General features: G+C 50.8%; 2 protein-coding genes across 3 annotated transcripts in view; one reads left to right on the top strand and one right to left on the bottom strand.

The window, feature by feature from the left end:
• Window positions 1-954, bottom strand: part of COL4A2 (collagen type IV alpha 2 chain) — a 173,947-nt gene extending 172,993 nt beyond the window's left edge. Inside the window, exons 1-3 of one of the 2 annotated variants that reach the window (XM_042980099.1) lie at window positions 939-954; window positions 302-389; window positions 121-175 (exon numbers count right to left, since the gene is read on the bottom strand). In XM_042980099.1, the coding sequence (XP_042836033.1) occupies window positions 121-175; window positions 302-345 (99 nt within the window). In that variant the 5' untranslated portion in view covers window positions 346-389; window positions 939-954. Of the gene's footprint in view, window positions 1-120; window positions 176-301; window positions 390-696; window positions 803-938 lie in introns of those variants that run through there. The other variant, XM_042980091.1, reaches the window with a different exon arrangement.
• A 211-nt stretch (window positions 955-1,165) lies between these two features.
• Window positions 1,166-19,782, top strand: part of COL4A1 (collagen type IV alpha 1 chain) — a 153,859-nt gene continuing 135,242 nt past the window's right edge. Inside the window, exon 1 of the mRNA XM_042980109.1 lies at window positions 1,166-1,264. Within this exon, the coding sequence (XP_042836043.1) occupies window positions 1,181-1,264 (84 nt within the window). The 5' untranslated portion in view covers window positions 1,166-1,180. The remainder of the gene's footprint in view (window positions 1,265-19,782) is intronic.

The raw sequence follows: 19,782 nt of genomic DNA, 5'->3' as shown, positions 1-19,782 counted from the left end.
CACACACACACACACACACTCAGGTGAGCACCCATGAACTGCCTTGTGCTGAGGCCACTCTGTGTCCCTGCCACACTCTTGCCAGCGAATCAGAGCCCGTGAACGGGACCCAGGACTTACCGCCAGGACGCTCTGGGCCAGGATCCCCACTGTCACAGCCCCCAGCAGCAGCCACCTGGAGGGAGAGAGAGGGAGGGAGAGGGAGCGCCATGAGCGCGCCGGCTCGGCTGGGCAATCCCCGGGTCACCCGCAAGGCCCCCCGCGCGCAGGACCCACGGGGACGCGGCCGAAGGTGGCTTACCGCCGCAGGGCAGGGCTGGACGCCGAGCACTGGTGACGGTCCATGCTTCCGATCCGGCCTCCCCGGGCGCCGCTCGGTCCCTCCTAGCCTGGAGGGCGAGAGACAAAGCGGCCTCAGCAGGGGCTGGGGTGGGAGCATCCCGGGCCCCCGGCCCCCAGCCGCGGGAAAGCTGGGCGCGCCCCCGCGCCCCTGTAGGGGTGACAGAGAGCGGCCCCGAGACCAGACGCAAGAAGGGGGAGCCCTCCACTTAGGCCCCGCTCGGCGCTACTTCGCTGAGGCCGCCCGGCGCCCCCCCCCCTCCTCCCCAGCAGAAGCGCGCACGGCCCCCGTCTGCTGCGGGCGCCCCGAGTCCCAGCCCCCGGCCCGCGGCTCGTTGTCCCCGGGGCCGCCCTCACCTCGCGCCCGGCGCCGGCGGCCGTCCGCGCGCATCCGCCGGGGCGGGAGCGCAGGCGGTGCGGTGGCCCTGGCGGGTCCCCGGTGCCCGCCCGGGTCCTCGGTCCTCCGCCCGGTGGGCGAGCGCGGGGGCGGGGGGCGCGGGGTCGCGGGGCGGCCGCCGGAGGGTGCGGAGCGCAGAGCCCTGGCGTCCCGGCGCGCGGCGGCCACAATCCCTCGGCCGCGCGCTCCCGCCGCCTCTTACCCGCGCCGCAGGGTCCTCCCCTTTGAGACGCCGCCCGCGCGCCGCCGAGGGGAGGGGGCAGCGCCAACAAATTGAGGAGCTCGCCGGGCCGCGCTCAGGTCTGCGCCGCGAGCCGCCGCGCCCCAGACGGTGCGCAGCGCCCGCGCCCCGGCCCTCCGCGAGCCCGCCGCCCGCCGCCCTCCGCCCGCCGCGGCCCCCGAGCGCCGGCCCCCGCCGCCACCCGCCGCCCCGGGCGCGCCACCATGGGGCCCCGGCTCGGCGTCTGGCTGCTGCTGCTGCCCGCCGCCCTCCTGCTCCACGAGGAGCGCAGCCGGGCCGCTGCGAAGGTGAGTCCCCGGCCGGCCCCGCGCCCCCTGCGTCGCGCCCCGCGCCCCGGCGTCGCGCCCCGCGCGGCCCCTTTGTCCCCGGACCGAGCCGCCCGCCCCTCCGGGGGTGTGGGGGGGAGGTCGCGCGGGGGCACGGCCGGGTGCCCTCTCCGAGCCGGTCCCCGCCGGTGACTCCCGGTGGGCTGCGCTGGCGCATCCGTTAGGGAGCCTCCTTTGTTGTGGGCTGGGTGGGGGCGAGGTGGACGAGTCCCCGGCGCCCCGGGCGAGCGCAGCCGAGCGGGGTGCGCCCCGTGCCCGGGACTCCGCGGGATTTGAACTCGCAGCGCGGGGGGCCTCGGCGGCCCGGCGCCCTCACCTGCCCCGGGCGCCCCCGGGTGGGCCGCGGCCCGGTGGGCAGGGCACGCGCGCCCACGCCGCTCACAGCCCCACACTTGCGCCCGGGAGTCGCTTTGGGCGTGTTTCTCCCGTTCTTGGGCGACTCTGCTGGTTGATGCTGAACAGTTCTGGGCCGTTTGCCTGGAAACAGCTGTATCTTTGCTTTCCCACGACTGTGCTGTTGCGGGAGGACCGGCCAGAGCACCAGTGGGGCTCCTGTGCGGCGCGGCTTGAAAAGTTAGGACCCCTTGCCTGTTATTGTATACGTTGAACAGCTACAACCACGTTATATCTGGGAGTGAAAGCAAAGCGAAACTACATCTTAGTGTTCTAAGCACAAATTGTTTTCCTCGTTTTCATTTCCTCCGCTGTGTGTTTGCCCGGAAAGGATCTGGGAGCTCGGCTTGCTGGAGTAAAGGCTCCCAGCCCCGGTGGGTCCTTGATGTACTGTTCTTTCCTTTTTTTCCCTTCCCCTCAGACAGAATAAAGACGTCCGCCCGTTACCCAGTGGGGGAGCCTTGTAGACAAAACCCCGGGAGAGTGTGGCTTCTTGGCCCAGTTTGCACGCCCCCCCCCCCCCATTTAAAATTATTTTGCTACTTGCCACTTTTCCCACTTACTGTCTCACTGTTTCAGATCCTAATCTTGCTCTTACGTTTTGTTTGTTTGTTTGTGTTTACTTCTCTTCTGGAGGATTGATTGCCACCAGCCCCGCTTCACTCTTCACTGGGTGTAAAATGTATTAACTGTTAGGTGCCAGGAGAAGCCGGTAGTTCGCACACATGCCTCATCATCCCAGACCTGACCCTTTACTGGCTGCTCCTTCATCGGTGTTGAAAAGGCTGGTGATCACAGCAGCAATTAACTGCAGACGATTTCTCCCAGCCCCAGAGTCGAGCCAAGCTCCATGCTCGGTTTAAACGCTCTTCAGTAATGATGACAAAATACTTTCAAAAGAGGAGTCTCTAGAACACGTTATTTGGGTGCAGAAATATTGACCAAAAGATTTATGACTTGCAAGGAGAGATTGCTAAACTCGGTGGCAAACAAATGAGAGAAAGTTCTCTAATTTGGAGCTACGAATCTCTGACTTAGAGTGTCTAATTGAAAATCTTAGCAAAGCAGAGCTAATTGTCAGAGCTAGCTTTTCAAACAGCCAGGACTTTAAAGGATGAGCCACTCACTTACAGGGACCCCTGTTCCTGCCTGGGAAACCAAACCCATTGCTCTTGAGTTTGGGATGCTTTCACTTCCCTTTAATTATTCTCTTAGGCCCAAGCACATTCCTTTCCACTGGCTTGGCTCTAAGCCTCAAGGTATCACATACTATCTTAGGATATCTGGCGTGTGAATGGACACTGTCTGGTCAATCACCAGTTGACTTACCAGGCATTATCATTGTACTTCATTTTTCCTTGCTTAATTAGAGATACATGGATATGAGTTATGGATGTACACAAAAATCCAAAAGTAATAATTTGTCTAATTTTAAAATTGTTTCACTCTTCATGCCATCAAGAACATTTTTTGCTTACTTCTTTGCAGAGTTACCAAAAAGTTGAAATGACTTCAATATTCATCCAATCAAAATACATTGAAAAGTACCTTTGAATGCAAAGATGCTGTAAGTCAATCAAATCCGAACTCAGAAGCCAACACGAATGATTCTTGGGTCACCTGTGCCTTTGAAAGAGTGTCTGAGTCACACTTTTACCTGCATTTGTACCTGTCCCAACATTACCTCCTATGCTGGGCGAGAAGTGCACTCCCCACTCCCCATATGAAAGGCTATTTGATTTTATATTTGACCATATCTGCCGAGGCCTGTTGTTCATCTACTAGTAGATGGGTTTTATCAGCCAGTGACTTTTCCCCAAGCCGAATCTGCCCCGACTCTCCTGCACAGCTTTTCTTTCTGAGACAGGAAAGGAGGAATAGGGTGCAAGCCTGAGACAAAACTGTGCCCCTCGTGTTATGGCCGTGAGTGCCCTCTGTTCTTAGTTAAGCAGTCAGACGGAAGGGAGGTGTCCCCACCACACGCGGCCTTCAGACTCCTCCCTCACTGGTCCCAGGGACACCCCTTAACAGAGATTATTTCTCAGGATCAGAAATGTGCACTTTCCTATGTGTGTGGTGATGCCTGCCCAGTGGTGTTGGCACCGTTAGGCCCTCTCTCACTCTCCTGGGACTCAGTGACCCGGAACTGCAATGAAGTGAGAGTTAGTTCCCTTGTGAGTATGGACTGTGTTCTGCTGCAAATGTAATTTAAACGAGAAGGCTGATTTCCAATTTAGACCCAATGACAGCGACACCACCAGCAGCCCAATATTTCAGGAGTGCCATTGGTGAAGACATGATCCAAACCATCGTGTTCTTAACGTATAGACTTGATCAGAAGGAAGGTGTGTGCGACAACTAGGTAACAACCGGCAGGAAGAGTGTGTGTGCATTGTGAGTGTGTAAGGGTGGACCCTCACAGATTTATTAGTGGTGTCGATTAATCACATACGCAAAGAGCCAGTGTGGTTTAGGGACGAGACAATCTTCAATTTTATCTGCTTTGATTAAGCAAATGAATTTGGAGGACTCATTCACCCTCCGTCTCCGGCCCTGGCAGACTTGCCCCTTCTCCCAGGGACCCCTCCTTCCCTTCCTTTGTTCCGCACATGTGCCCTGGGCCCTTCTTCATGCCCTGCGCTCTGCCTGGTGATGGCCGGGCCACAGTGAGGGGGACCCACCCCGCCTCTGGAAGCTTGCGGTTCGGCAAGAAGTGCTGAGCAGCAGGTCAACACCACTCAGGCTGGTCAGTGCTGCAGTCAAGGTAAATCGAGGGCCGGGAGAGCCTCTAACCAGCTCTGGAGAACTCAGGGAAACTTCCCTGAGGACATCCCACCTCCAAATCAGAGGGGAAAATAGAAGTATAAGCTCAGTGTATTATTTTTATGAGTTGTTACGGTACATTATACTCATAAGGGGGGATAAATCTACTCACCTGTTCTTTCGTATACCTCCAGGGGTTTGCATTTAAAAATGACCCTAAGGCTCCCTCCTGTGAGATACCAACATGTCATTGCCTCTGTTATTAACGTGGTAGCTGAACTTTCCTCCCGGAAGGGTAGAGACACTGAGGGACGAGGTCTCGGAGAACAGAGGTGAGAAGTTCCCAGCTCCCACCAGTGGCCCTGAGATTGGTGGTGTCCCCTCTCCTGAGGCTGCAGGCCCATCAGGATGTTTGGAAAGTTGCCGCATGGATGGCTGATTCTAGACTGGAGTGCCTTTAGGAACTGACCCAGAAAACCTACCCTCACTTGGGCAAGGACATGAGGGAATTCACAAAACCCTGCATTATTCATTAACAAGACTGTTGGCAAATGTCTTGGGACTGGTAGGGATGGTCATAACTTTACCAGTTCAGTTATTTGGTTAAGAGCTGGTAAAGGTTTTGCAGACCAGTCGAACCCACAAGCGAGGCTCTAAGACAAACCCTTTTAGAAATCCGGAGGGCATCGAGACTGGAATAAGTTACAACGCTTGTTTTGCAGAAGTATATACAATGTTTGTTATAACATTTGTTCCAGAAATTTAGAAAGGATTAACCTCATTAAAATGCCTCTCCAGCACATTTGGTATTTTGAATTCTTGAGGTGGAGTAAGCAAAAGCAACAATAGAATGCCTAAAATAATATCATTAGGGGATTGTTCTTCCTGCTATTATTAAACAACCACTAAAAAATGTCAACTGTAAAACAATACAAAAGAATATTCCTACCATTCTGACGTGTACAATGAAAGAGGATATAAACCAGAACACGTTTCAATGGTTAATTTCTTTTGAGGAGTTGAACCCCGTAAGAATGACTGGGGTTAATATTTTTCTCGTCCGGCAGCTGGTGAGCTGCTTCCAGCCTTTGTTTCCCTCCATTGTTCTCCTGGTCCCAGTCCAGTGACATGGGTCTCTTCTAGTTTTCTTCTGCGTCTCCCTTCTGCCTGTCCCCAGGCCTTCAGCGTGGCTGTGCCGTGGGGTCTGCTCAGCTGGCTCCTCTGTCTTCCCCGTGCTATCTCCTCTCTCGCTGGGGAGATCTGGAAGGATTCCTCATCATTCCCTGAAGGGGGCTCCAGGCTTTTCTCTTGATTTCCAGTCTTGGGTCTTCATGTTCCTGTGGGACAGGTCACCTTGGCTCTGGTCTCAGACTCAGTGAGAGTGTTCAGAACCGAACTTGCTGCTTTTTACCCACCCCGGACCGCCTGCCCATCCCGACTGTGGTCTTTTGGTCATTGATGTCCCCGTGGCTCCTGACACTCAGCTTGGACACAGTGGCTTCACCCCGAGGCCTCGCCCTCTCTGCTTTCCCACCTCCGCGTCACTCAGTCCCCAAGGCTGCATTGTCTTAGTTCTAGGGGCTTCACTGTCCCTGCCTGCTTTCTCCTCCCATGGCCATGGCCCCCTTCCAGTCTGTGCACCTTGGGCCGGGTGGCCACAAAGCCCTCTGGTTCCCGCGCCTCGTTGCGGCCACAGGTTCTGTCCATTTGTCATGTTGTCATGAGGCTAACGGTATTCAGAGATCCCGCTTAGGACCACGTGATTCCCCTGACAGTGGCTACCTGCTGTCTAACCAAACCTTCCCTTCTTTTCAGCTGGGTGGTTTGTGTTTGTTTTTTAATAAAGACTTTATTTTTTATAGAGCAGCTTTAGGCTGACAGGAAGGTGCAGACAATGCCCCCCACACCCCCTCACCCCCCACTTGAGCACAGCCTGCCCCATTATCAACATCGCCCGCCAGAGCGCTCCGTTTGTCCCAATGGATGAGCCTATGGTGACGCATCATCGTCACCCAGACCCAGAGTGTCTGGTTTACGTGAGGGTCACCCTTGGTGTTGTGCGTTCTGTGGGTTTGGACAGATGTGCAGTGACATGACGCCGTCACTGAATATCACACCAAGCATTTTCACTGCCCTCAAGATCCCCTGGGCAACTCTGCTAATCCTTCCCTTCCCCCACCCTCCTGGCAACCACTGATCCTTTTATTGTCTCTATAGTTCTACCTTTTCCAGAATGTCATATAGAACGTAGCCTTTTCACACTGGCTTCTTTCCCTCGGGGATACGCCTTTCAGGTTCCTCTGCGTCTTTTCATGATTTCATAACTACTGTGTTTTTAGCACTGAGTAAGAGTCCACCTTCTGGACGCACAGCTGTTTATTCATCCATCACCTACTGAGGGGTATCTTGGTTGCTTCCAGGTTTTGGCGATTATGAATAAAGGTGCCGTGAACATCCAAGTGCAGGTTTTTGTGTGGACGTAAGTTCTCGCCTCCTTTGGGTAAACCCCTGGGCATGTGATTGCTGGGTAGTATGGCAGAAGCATGCTTAGCTATGGGTGCCCACCATGCTGTGTTCCAAGGTGGCTGTGCGTCCCCACCGTTATCATTATGAACGAGAGTTCCTGTGTGTCCACCACACCCTCCTCAGCACTCGGCGTTGTCGGTGTTGGGTTTTGGCCATTCTCCATAGTAAGTGTGTCTCATGGTGTCTCATTGCCACTTTAATTTGGATTGGGTTTGCGTGCCCTCCGCAGCCCGGATCCGTGGAATTTATGTGGCCTTCTTCTTCATGACTCCCCAACCTAGAGGTTGGGTAATTGTCACAAAGGACCAGTCTCTGTGTTCCATGGGATGATGTAATCGCTTTGAGCCTCAGGTCCCTACTCTAGTAATACGACGTCCGTGGGAACCTTCCCATTGCCCAGTGCAGTTGTGCCCTCAAAGCAGGTCAGAACTCAAGAAATGTGGGGTGTTATCACTGCCGCGTGGCTAGGATCTCATCGTCTTATGTGTGTTAGTCTGACGCCCCTGACAATTCCGAGACACTGTAGGACACGGCTTCTTTTGAAAACACCCCCACTACGCGAGGAGCGCCTGACCCATGGAGGGAAATCACTGAGCTCTTGTCATCGGTGCTAATGTTTGTGGGTCGCATTCAACTCTCCACCCCGCTGGGACCCCAGGCTGGCACATGGGAGTGGTGTTTCATCTCTGTGGCGGTGTCGGGGAACGGGAATAAAATCAGTGCCAAACAAAGGTGTTTCCTCTTCATTTGGAATTTGGAGTAGTTACTGCACCATAGACTAAACACGACTTGGAAATATACACAGTGCTGAACTCTTGACGTAAATAGTTCATTCCGTGGTTTAGTGACATTCCTCGCTTTGCCATCTTTGATTTTTCATCTGCTCACTATAAGAACGTTTCATGTCACCTGAGTTGTGAGTCTTGCTGGGATTTGTGGTGAAGCACAAGACAAACGAAAGCACCCAATGGGACATTAAAGGAATAGTCCATGCGCCGTGTGGCGTTGGTTTCACCTCCTGCTGATGAAGGACAATTCTTGAACCCCCTCATCTTCTACTGCTCTTAGAATCAGTACTTTGTTCAGAGTTTGGGAATGACTTTGTTCGTTACTGAATACATAGCTCAGTGGCCTGTGGGCATTTCTTTCTGGGTCCGATAACAGCAGGTTGTGGCTTGGTCTGGGTGAAGCCGTAATGGGAGTCCATTGCTTTCCACATGTACTGACGGTCGGAGGAACTGTTTGTACCCTCTCTCAGAGAGAGTCTAGCCACTTAAAATAAATGTTGTGCAAACCCAGCAGAATATTTTGGAGACCTAGTATTCCTGTGTCTGACGTTTCGTTAAAGATGTTAAAAGTTTTATTGAGTGTTTGCTTTAGAAAATCAACATATTCCTCCACGGAGAACAGAACCCAGGGCTTTCTAGTTGTAACTCAGAATGCCTCCAGAGCTGTTGGCACAAGTTTTCACGGCAGCCGCTCACACTTGGTGATGGGAAGAGGTTCAGAGAGGTGGGTGGCAGGCCACGGGGGTGCCTTTACTTAGGACAGGTGAATCTTCCCTGACATATGTCAGCTAGCACGTGGGCATTTGGCAGGCCTCAGGATGTTACAGATAAACAGAGGATAACTATATTGGTCTATTCCTTTGTTTCTGATAAGGAAGTGTTAATGGATACTTATACATACATATGTAACTGTATAATGTATCTACCAGTGGAAGATTGGGGGCTATGTCTCCAACAGTATTTTTTATAAAGTAAGCGTATTATTTTATAATACAAAGAAACAATCACAGTTTATTCTAAAACCCCACAAGGATCCTTTCAAGCAACCAGTCAGCACAGGAGTATTTATTCCTACATCATCCAAGAGCGTCAGCCCTAAAATGTCATTTTAAAATGCAGGCAACTCCTTTTCCTAAGAAGCATTAATTTTTCAAGTCACGTTTTAGAATTTTTTTTTTAAAAGAATACAGTAACACTTGAATGTCACAGAGTTATTACCGAGTTGTGTGAAACTTACTTACCAAGTCCAGACCATTCCTGGAGAAAGACTTGAGTGAAGGTAACATCGCTGTCTTTTTACACCTCTAACATGCAAGGTTTTATGAGGAAGAGAAAGGTCATGGGACCTATCACGTGGCCCATTTTCTGTCATGTCCATTTGGAAAATACTTGATCTGACTTTATGTCTTAAGTAGAAGTAATGGTCTATGAAGGGGTCAGCTCAATTCCAGGGACTCAGTGAGCCAGGCAGAAGCAATGTGTCATTCTCTGGGACGCTTGGCTTGGGCTGTGCACACACCGCTTCTTGGAAAGACCATTGCGATGTCTCAGAGGCATCCGGAGAGGAGCCCTGCGTGGGGCAATGGACACTGCTGTTAAATTCAGGGGTGCTGGTTCCCCTCCTGCTGCACCTGTCCCCAAGCTGTGGGACCCTGTGCAACTTCCCTCCCTCTCTCTGCCCATGTTTCCTCACCTGGACCATGGCGGTGGCGATGGTTGGTGCCTGGCTAAGAGGACATGTATGCAGATTAAATGAGTTAATGTTTACCAGGCGTTTATATAGTGCTGGGCACCATTCTCTTTGTTAAATGAAAAATAAGCACTGAGGAATAAGTAGTGAAGTAATTCTGTCATCAAGGCACCCTGAAGGTCACCTGGCCCAGTAGTTCTGGAACTTGTGCTCACAGCAGATTCTCCCGGGGCTTGGTGAAGCACAGGTGCCAGGCCCCCTCCTAGAGTCCCTGATTTGGGGGTGAGTTGTGCACCTGAGAGCTGCCTTTCTAGCAGGTGATGTGCGGCCGCTGTTCCAGAGGCCATGGGTCTTGTCCATTCCTTTTTCTTACGGGGCCAGCTGCTTGAGGATGTGGGCTATCCACCTGCTCTTCTGGGCGTTAGTTTGTCCTCAAGTAGAAGCTGAACTGTTGTATTGAAAATGACTCACAATTCTCGTTTTCTTCTTATTGGTTGTTGTTGCCACTGGCAATCCCAGTTCTAGCCCTGTGGTGCCATTTGAAGGGGGAGAAGTGGGAAGAAGGTTCTAGAAGTATATATGTGGAGTGTCTGTGTTTGAGAGTTAATTTGAGGGGGTTTCGGCCGATGAGAGTTGAGAAGATGCTGGTGCCTTGTGGTCTTCCTCTCCTCAGGACACGGGACATGTGTCTTCTCAGGATTATCTACCTTAAGTCAGAATTTTTGCCATCTCTCAGGCTCTGTTCTCTCTCTCTCTCTCCCACACACACACACACACACACCTGCTGAGAATGTGCACAGGCTGTTTGCTTACAGGCTGGCCGGGCCAGAAGGCAGGTGGGTTGTGAGGCTGGCCCCCCAGGGCGTGACTGCCGTGTCTTGCTGTGGCCCCCCCCGCCCCCCATGGGTCTCTGTTGCTTGCCCTCCTCATGAGGAGTTTCTGTTTCGTGTCCTATTACGGCTAAATCTATTTCCTGGATATTAAAGACCATTTGGGGTTAGTGGTTTAAAATAACTCCTAAATTTTGGTCAGGAAATGGCCTATAAAATTGAGATAAACTTGCCAAAGCAGGAAGATGGGGGAACCACTACAGTATGAGTAGTTCAGCTTCTGGGTCAGACGTATTTTGGAGAAGAGTGCAGCCATGGTCCAAGCTCAGTTCTGTTCACTGAGAAACTGGGGAGGGGACGCTTTTTATTCCATAGGGTGTAGCGGGCAGTGTTCTTGGCTCATCCCTTGTCTTTGACAAGCATTTTGGCACATAGATGTTATGCTGACGACAGATGCGTTTTATCGGTTGGTTCAAACAACTCTGAACAAACAGCTATCAGGCGCCTTAGTAATAATTAGATTTTGTTTTTCCAAATGCTGAACACAATAAGATTGTATTTCTTTATTCTGGAATTCAGGCTCTTAAAACTTGAAAAAAAATTTATAGTTAATCATTTTTTTATAATTTCTTATTGACCTTAGATAATTTCTCTGCTCTCATAGAGTGATTATGTGTGAGTCTATAGGATAGACTTACACGTCCTTCCCTTGACTGGATAATTCATTTAAAACATCCCTAACTTTGGGCATTGTTTTAGGCCAGAAGGCAGATTTGTAATCAAAGCACCCCCCCCCTTTTTTCTTACATCCTTGAAAATAAAATAAATAAAGCTAAGAATTCACTTAGGCACCTAACATAAAGTAATGGGTCCATAACTCAGTATCTTGCTTCTGGCATTCAAAATGTGTTCCACAAATGTGTGTTGAACACTCACTAGAGGTTGGAAAATATGCCAGCAGTTAGAAGAGTTCTTATGCTTTGTACTCTGCTCTGTGCCCAAGTTAAGGTAAGAGCAATTTTAATAATGGTATAATAGATGTTATACTGAACAATGAAGATGTTCATGGTGCTCTTTTTTGCCCCCAGAGTTTTCACATAGGTTCTGAAACTGTAGAGAGATCATCGTGCAGTCATAGACTCTGGGGCCAGACCACATGGGTTTGAATTCTGGGTTCACCGTTGACTTGCTGTTTGACCGTGGGCAGCCTTCTCAGCCTCTCTGTGCTTTGTTTTCTCTTTTGAAAGTAGGAGTGATGGTACTGTTCCTTTGTAGGATGGTTGTGAAGATAGCGTACATGATAATACATTCCAAGCACCTAAATGAGGAACTTATATCACGGGTCCCGGACACGTCAGCTCTCATTTATTTCATGATTATAAACGATGTGGACTGAAAAATATCTTCCTTTTACCTCTACGTGGTTCCTTAAAGTACGGTAATTCCTGGGTAATTTGTAGATTAGGATTATAATGATATTCACATATTTCAATTAATTGAATAAGTTTTTATTGCATCATTTTAAGGATATAATTCTATACCCAAGGTTGAAAACTGGGCTTTGAAGACAAAAATAAAACCAACACGAGCAAATTGAAAGGAAACAGTGTAGTGATTCCGCACGGGAAGTGGCCATATTACCGCAGTTTCTGACTCTCGCGAGATGCCCTGACGGTTTGTATTTGAGAGCCATTCAGAAGAAGGTGTCTTCTGGGGGTTTCTTCCTGCACGTGGTTAGTGTGAAAAGAGCATGGTTTAATAGAGTATTCTGCAAAAGTGGGAACCGCTTTCCAGAACTTTCTGCCTGACCTTGTTCACATGAGAAAGGGCATCTTATCCTGAGCCTGAGAAATGAAGGGTTCTCGGAGCTTTGTCTCTTCCACGTCCCAGATGCATGTGGTCTCTGGGAGTCTGAGACTCCACCTCAAGTGTCAGGGACTCTGGTAATTTTCCACCAGCACATCCGCTGAGTCCAGAGTTGATGGGTCTCACTGAAGACAACAACCCTATCTTTTAGTGATAAATTCCTCTGGAATCAGCCAGTCGTGGCGCTCAGCAAGCTGCTTCGGCTCGAGTGCAGATGTGGAGACAGATCCAAGAGGTGGCCCACTCCGGTGCTGAGATCACATGTATCACCGGGCCTCATCCTGCAGGAACGGCCGAGTTTCTGTGAGAGACAGTGTCTGCGGAGCACCAGACCTGGGGCTTCCAGCCACATAACCCTCTGCTGCCGAGATCCGTTTTAGAATTCACAGAAGGTCGGGGTCAGGACGCCACAGACTGGGAGAGCATATGAAGAAAATCCAAACATGCTGACACATGGGGGATGTTTATCCGTTGAAAAGCCTAAGACGGAGAGAGCCCCATACATCTTGATAGAGCCTTTCTGCAGAGGTCTGTACGGGCCTTCGGGAAATGAGTCTTGCTTGTACATTTTACAGTAGAATGGTCATTTGGAGGATGTCAGGGTTTTCGTATATTAAGTACCTTTGGTTCCTCCGTATGCGCATATATGTTTACGTGTTTGTATATACACATGTGCGCATGACTTAAATGTATTATATACATTGATGTAATGATTTTTGGTCCTTCCTTCATGCATTCATTCATGCGGTAAGTATCGTACTGGGCTGTGGAACAGAACAGACGAGAATTGTTGCCCTCAAAGATTGTTTGTGGAATTAATACAAACAAACAGTTTGGGCCTTCCATCATACTGAACTAGAAAATACTTTAAAAGATGCTCCTCTTTGCTCTTTTAGGAGTGGCTCAGCCTCAGAAACTCAACTTTGTTAAAAGAGCTGTAAATATAAAGACCAAAGCTCTTTATTGGAAGTATTATCTACTTTGTAGATTATCTCTAACAGACCCTTCAGGGCTGTTCCATTTATTTAGAAGGTAGGTGGGGGGCACCTGGGTGGCTCAGTCAGTTAAGTGTCCAACTTTAACTCGAGTCATACCTCACAGTTGGTGGGTTCGAGCCCCATGTTGGGCCCTGCGCTGACAGCTCAGAGCCTGGAGCCTGCTTCGGATTCTGTGTCTCCCTCCCTCTCTCTCTCTCTGCCCCTTCCCTGCTCGTGCTCTGTCTCTCTCTCCCTCTCAAAAATGAATAAGCATTTAAAAAAATTAAATAAAAAAAATTAGGAATTTCAAAATATCTCTAGAGCAGGGAATGAGTTAGCCTGGGTCTCCTCTCGCCCTGGGAGTTATGCAAAACTAGCCAGGGGAGAACGCTTCGGATTTAGGGAGGACAAAGGCAGCAAATGTGGAAATACCAGATGTAAGAATGGAGACTTCAAAGAGCAAATGTGTTTCTACAATGTTCATGACTTCCAGGCATTTTGATGAGAGTGGTATGTGTCACAACAGCAATGGTGCAAGAATATTGTCCCTTGCCTTAAAATTGCTATGTGGCCAAGTCGGCAGCATCCTGTGTGAAGAGGTTGGACACAGACAGAAGAAGGGATGATTTTGTAATCAACAGGGACGTTCCCGAAGGACCTCTAGTTCCAAAAGACAGGGGTCACTCCATCCCACCCCCACTGCATCCCATCCCACTCCATCCCACCCCCCAACGGCGAGCCCCATGGGACAGGCTGCCACCGTGTGCACCAACACCGAGAAATGAAGGGCTCGATGTTCTCTACCTAACACGTCCTTGAACTTGGAGGGGTTCTTGTCACAGTTAGCAATGAGCCCTTTTCTGCGGATTATGCTATTGGGAAAAATTGAAATTGTGCCGTAGGGACCTTTACCACGGTTCCTGGGCAAAACCAATCTAATGTGTGAGTTAGGGATAATGAATCAGAAACGCAGGGACTGTTTCTGTAAAAATATCGAGTGGCTTAAAGAAAGAAAACATGGGTCAAAGTTCTTGGCAAAAGATGTTGGGAAACTGTCCCAGGCAATTGGTAGGACACATCCTATGTCATCTTGCAACTGGGAAGAGCTATTGATACAGGGGAAAGTTGTAATGTAAAAATCACTGATGGAATGTATGATGTCGCAGAGCGTTTTTAGTGGGAAGTTATTATAGACCCGATCATTAATGAGCTTAATTCCCTGAGTTGGCAATTCTCTTCTTAAATGAAACCTCAGAGAGGAGAGAGGTGGGAAGATCAGCCGGTTTCCATTATGTCCAAACACCATGTAAAAATGCTGCCTGAGTTTGAGTTCCCATATCTGAGCGGAATTGCTTCTGACCTCAAGCCAGAATGACAGATGATGGACAGCTCCAAATGTTAACTCAGCTTGTTCTAGTCCTGGGTGATATGCCACTGTGTAATTTGAGAGGATATGGTATTAATTTGAAAGCTCTGCCTTGCAAAGCAAAATAATTAGATTGAGTTTCTTATATTAATAGCTTCGTAGGCAGATGCAGCGGTCGCTGGCTTGTATAGTGTTTTCTCTGTTCTTCCCAGATTCTGAGCCATGATGCATGTGCAAGCCATGGGCTGTGGTAGCCTGAGTATGTGCAAAGCAGAGATGTCTTTCTATGAAACAGCTTTACGCAGTTTTGGTCTTAGGTTTTCAAAATTGGGGACTTTGCTAATCTGCATAGGTGTGCACTGTGGCCCTGGGTGGTGAGTGTAACAGAAAATCACCAGACCTGGGCTCACCGCCCATCCGGTTGGTCCTCCTGTGTGTGTCCCAAGCTGGATGAGGCCCTGGTATAAGGCGACTTTGAGTGGAATCCAACATTTAGCACCAGTGGATGGAAAGTGACCGTATTTCTAAGAGCAGTTCTGGGGAAGAGGTCTAGCTGGGTACTGAGATTTGTTACAGCACTCAGGAACTTCTCATAACTGCAGAGTCTACCTGTGAATGTGAGTTGTGTTGTCTTAGCTTCTACCTGAGATCGCCATGCTGGTAATGGCCCTGAATACTTGGCATTTCTCCTAACCCTCCACGTGGAGATACCTCTCTTTGATGGCCTGCTGATCCTACCTGCTTACCCACCGGAAACCCCACGGAGTTCCTGTCTCTGTCCTGTAGCAGCGCCAGGCAGGTGGGACCGTAACAGCGGGGGGCTTGGAGCCCTATGGAGAGAACCACACACAGGTCTTCCTGACCTTTGGTCCCTCTCTCTCTTTCTAGTTAAATTAAGGGTAAAAGGTGGTTTGGGATACCCACTCCCAAATTAGAGGCACTGGAAAGATTAAATTCAAGAAACAATCATCTAGTGACCATTTTGTAGTGTTTCAGATGAGCACATTGTGTGACTCAAACTTATACAATGTTGTGTGTCAGTGACCTCTCAAAACTGGAAAAAATATAATCAAACTTAAAAAAAAATTCAACTTACAAGTGAAAACTAATGGTCTAGACCACAGGGTGTTCTCTTCAGTTGGGGGCGGGTGTCCATGAACCCTCAGAATCATATGTACGTTAATGAGTCCGTGCATGGTGCATTTTGAAGGAGGCAGTTCCTGGAGCCCTTATCAGACTCCGGAAGAGATACAAACCGCAAATTACAGGTCTAAAGGCATGTTTTTGGTAGCTGAGTTTTTAAATTTTATTTTAGAGAAAGTATGGGCAGGGAAGGGTCAGAGGGAGAGAGAGAGGGAGAGTGAGAGGGGGAGAGAGAGAGAGAGAGAGAGAGAGAGAGAATCCCAAGTAGGGTCCACACTCAGCATGGAGCCCAACGCGGGGCTCGATCCCACGACCCTGGGAGCATGATCTGAGCCAAAATCAAGAGTCGGATGCCCAATTGACTGAGCCCCCCAGGTGCCCTGGTAGCTGATTTTTATAGTAAGATCCATTGCACAAATTTCCTTATGGAAAAAGCCCTTGAATTTGGCAGAACAGAGCTAGGTTTGACCATCCCCCAAAGAGTTGGCTCTTAGAAGGAGGCAGGATGTAGGCACTTGTGAGGGTGACAGGAGAGCCTGCTGAAGGAGGACATTTTTGGCACATATGATCTCATTGTCTCCATCAGATGTTTGGCACACATCTCATTTTCCTGGAACCACTGATTTCTTTGGGTGTAAACATCCAACACTCCCCTGCGTTTCAGCCCCTCAGTTTTCCTGCCATACCTCGCATGGTATGTGCCCATTGCTGCACAGGACTTAACACCAAGCCAGGCTCTCTTGATTGTCAAGGCTGTGCTAGAAAAGCTGAAATCTTGGAGGTGAACCTAGAATTTGTTTGTCTGCAGATGGTGGAACTGGGCGATGACTTCAAGAACCCAGTTCAGAGCCTTGATGTAAGGGGAAAGTGAGGGGGCCACAGAAGAGGCCGTCTGACCCACAGGGGAAGCGTTTCTAAGAAAACACGATGGAGCGTGTCCTTACAAAGCCATGCTGTGGCTTCATGCTGTGGCGAAGGACTGCACGTTTGTGCAAGGCTGTTACACTCCAAGGCCCGTGCCCTGTACTGCTTGTCCGCCATGTAAGGCACAGAAGCAGGTGTGCAGAGGGCCAGCCCAGTCCACGCCGGTGACCCTGGCATGGTTGTTAATTATTAATAGAGCTCCCATTCACCCCCAGCAGTGTCCTGATCTGGAAGATTAGTTATATGGGAGCCTGATTTTGAGATTCAATGCTGAGAGCTTTCTACCCAATCTTGAAGAGGAAAGCACATTCTTTGGTGCTCAGAAGCCATGAAAACATAGAGTCAAAAGTCACGAAGAATTTGGGGTGCACTGTAAAAGATGGTCAGAGACCAGTGATTCTTTTCTTTTTTAGTTTTTTTTTTTTTTTTTTTAAGTTTATGTATTTGGAGGTGGGGGTAGAGGCAGAGAGGGAGAGAGAATCCCAAGCAGGCCCCACACTGTCAGCACAGAGCCCGATATGGGGCTCGAACTCATGAACGTTGAGATCATGACCTGAGCCAAAACTAGGAGTCGGCTGCTTAACCAGCTGAACCACCCAGGCGCCCAGAGACGAGTGATTCTAAGTCCCCTAGTGACTTGGGAGTCAGCGACGCTCCTCCTGGTGGCAGAATGTGCAGGCAGGGGTTTAGAGACACAGTTTTAAGGTGGGGAGGGGAGGCTGTCAGGGTTCTAGGTCAGGTAGGTGTTGGCCATTGTCCTGGGGAGAAAGGCACGTGGGGTGTTTGCTACTCTGTGTACTTGTCCTAGGTCCCCACAGCCCCTCCTGCCCCCGATTTGCCCACTTCTGTGTTTGTCTGAGAGTGTGGACACCTGATCCTGGGCACACTCACTTACTCTCAGGTTCCGCCACTGCCCGGTGACCCCTCCCCTGCTCACTGACTGGCCCTGGTGGAGACTGGCCAAGAGCCCAAGGTCATGGGCAGAATGAATGAGGGTGATGTCAGAAACAGTGGGATGCGGGGGGTGGGCTGGGTGGAGTTAGTGAGCTGCAGGTGATGCCAGGACAGCGCATTCCTTGCAGAAGGAGGTCAGCGGTGCCACCACGACCGATGTCCTGTCCTGTCCTGTCCGGGGGTCGGTCGGGTGGCAGCTGGGAGCGAGTTGCAGTCGGAGAACAAAGGATCTCAGAAGCCGAGGGAGCCTGTAAAAGGAATGTTATGGGCTATGTTGCCTTTTAAGGACAAGTCTGGTGTAATATAAACATGTTGTGGGTCATTAGATGTACTGATTAAGAGGGTAAATCGTAAAAGAAATTAAGTCTTGGACATAAAATTTAAACAGCACAGTGACATTTTCATGATAAAACTAACGCTACACGGATTGGCTTCCCTCTGGGGAGCCTGGAAACCAGAAATGCAAAGCTCGTTCGATGGGGCATTTTAGCTCCCAGCGTGTTCCCACGTATTGCATGGCTGAAAGAATACATGTTTTTTAAAAAATTATTTCTTCATTTTGAGGGAGAGAGAGGGTGAGCAGGGCAGGGGCAGAGAGAAAGAGAGAGAGAGAGGATCCTAATCAGGCTCTGCGTGGTCAGTGCAGAGCCTGACGTGGGCCTGAACCCATGAAACCCCTGAGATCATGACCTGGGCTGAAGTCCGACACTTAGCCACCTGAGCCCCCCAGGTGGCCCTGAAAGAACACACTCTAAAAGGCCTCCAACCAGGCTTTAAGTAAGAGGACAAAGGGTGCCCAAGCCTGTCCAGCACCCCGTAAGCTTACCGAATGTGACGCAAGACTCCTCTGCCTAGAAGAATACCCCGTTGCCTCCGAGCGAGTGGCTGCAGATGTCCAACGGCTCCTCTCCCCTTCCCACACGGTCAAGACCAGACCCTCTCTCACTACCTCCCAGGGGCCGTAAGACCGGCCTGCTCGTCTTCCACGAGGGTGTGGATGCGGAGCGTTAACAGTCTCCACCCTGGCGTCCGAGGTCTATCCACAGGCAGGGCAGACTGTCCACCACAACATTCGGGAAGAGGAGGTCACTGCGATGAGTCTGTCCTGTGAGGGACGGCCTGTGGCATCGTGTGTACCCCTGCTCCTTTGCTGCTGGAACTTTCCACACAGAAGGAGCCGGAGGCATTAGTATTTGGCCCTGAAGGGGGCTGTGCGTATTCTCCGTGCAGTTATGGACTCGAGACCATCATCAGTTTCTTTCAAACCACATTAAACGAACTCCCACTTGAGTGACTTTTAAATGTCTGTGCAAAGGCAGTACACAGAGTGCATGATAAACACCGACACAGTCAGGTGGGACCAGTTCTGTCAGCTGCTCTCCCCACGGTTGGATCATCCTCGAACAGAGTGTGGTTGCAAGAGATGAAATTCTTATCTCTGCACCCATGCATTCTTTCCAGAAGTGACGACAGGCCTCTCTTTAGACAGATTCTCCTACTTGGCCCCCAGACTCAAAGCGAGCTCCAGGCATCCCAACGCTTGCGGGCTCCGGGCGGGCTTCCCGCATTCCCACAGCTCCCCCCCGCCCCCTGCTCTGGAAGTCCTTTGCGCCTGGTGGCTGGCAGGTGCGGGGCTCCTACCTCAGGGCCTTGCAGGAGGCCTTTCCCTTGGAAGCAGCTGGGTGGCGTGCCACATGTGCTTCCTGCTTGGGAATGGTGCGGAAGCCCCCGGTTGTGGAAGTGTGTCTGATTTTCCACGGTGCGGCCTTGAGCTCCCGCCAGCCACCGCTGGGCAAGGCCCGAGGACACGCTGACTTCATTCTGCGTGTCACCGCAGGACGGGCTGCCCGCACAGGTGACGGTTCACGGCTTCCAGCCACCCGGTCTCTGCAGAAAAGTTCAGCGAGCACAAGAGCCCCGGTTGTAAACGTGTGACGCTTCGATCCACGTTCACCGTGGAGGCCCCAGCCCTGGCTGTGGGAGTGTCACACGGACACCCGTGGCACTGGGTCCTTGGCACACATGCGGTGGGGGGGGAGTACTGAGTTGTGCAGCTGCGTGGGACGGTTCAGGTAGCCACCATGGCTGGCCTGGGGCCCCGGGGTGGGGACCACGTGCTGCGGTTGGGGTGTGGCAGCATCCTAAAGGCATTCTGTTGCTTTTGTCAAAAGGTGGGACAGGAACTGGGGAGGGTATTCTTGCCCCTAGACATTCGGTAGGAAAAAGAACACCTCTTTTTGTCCATCGGCCCATTCCTTG

Source organism: Panthera tigris, chromosome A1 (genome assembly GCF_018350195.1).
Source record: "Panthera tigris isolate Pti1 chromosome A1, P.tigris_Pti1_mat1.1, whole genome shotgun sequence".
Taxonomy (NCBI): domain Eukaryota; kingdom Metazoa; phylum Chordata; class Mammalia; order Carnivora; family Felidae; genus Panthera; species Panthera tigris.
Note: the sequence above shows the minus strand (reverse complement) of the source record. Positions and strands in the feature narration are given on the sequence as shown.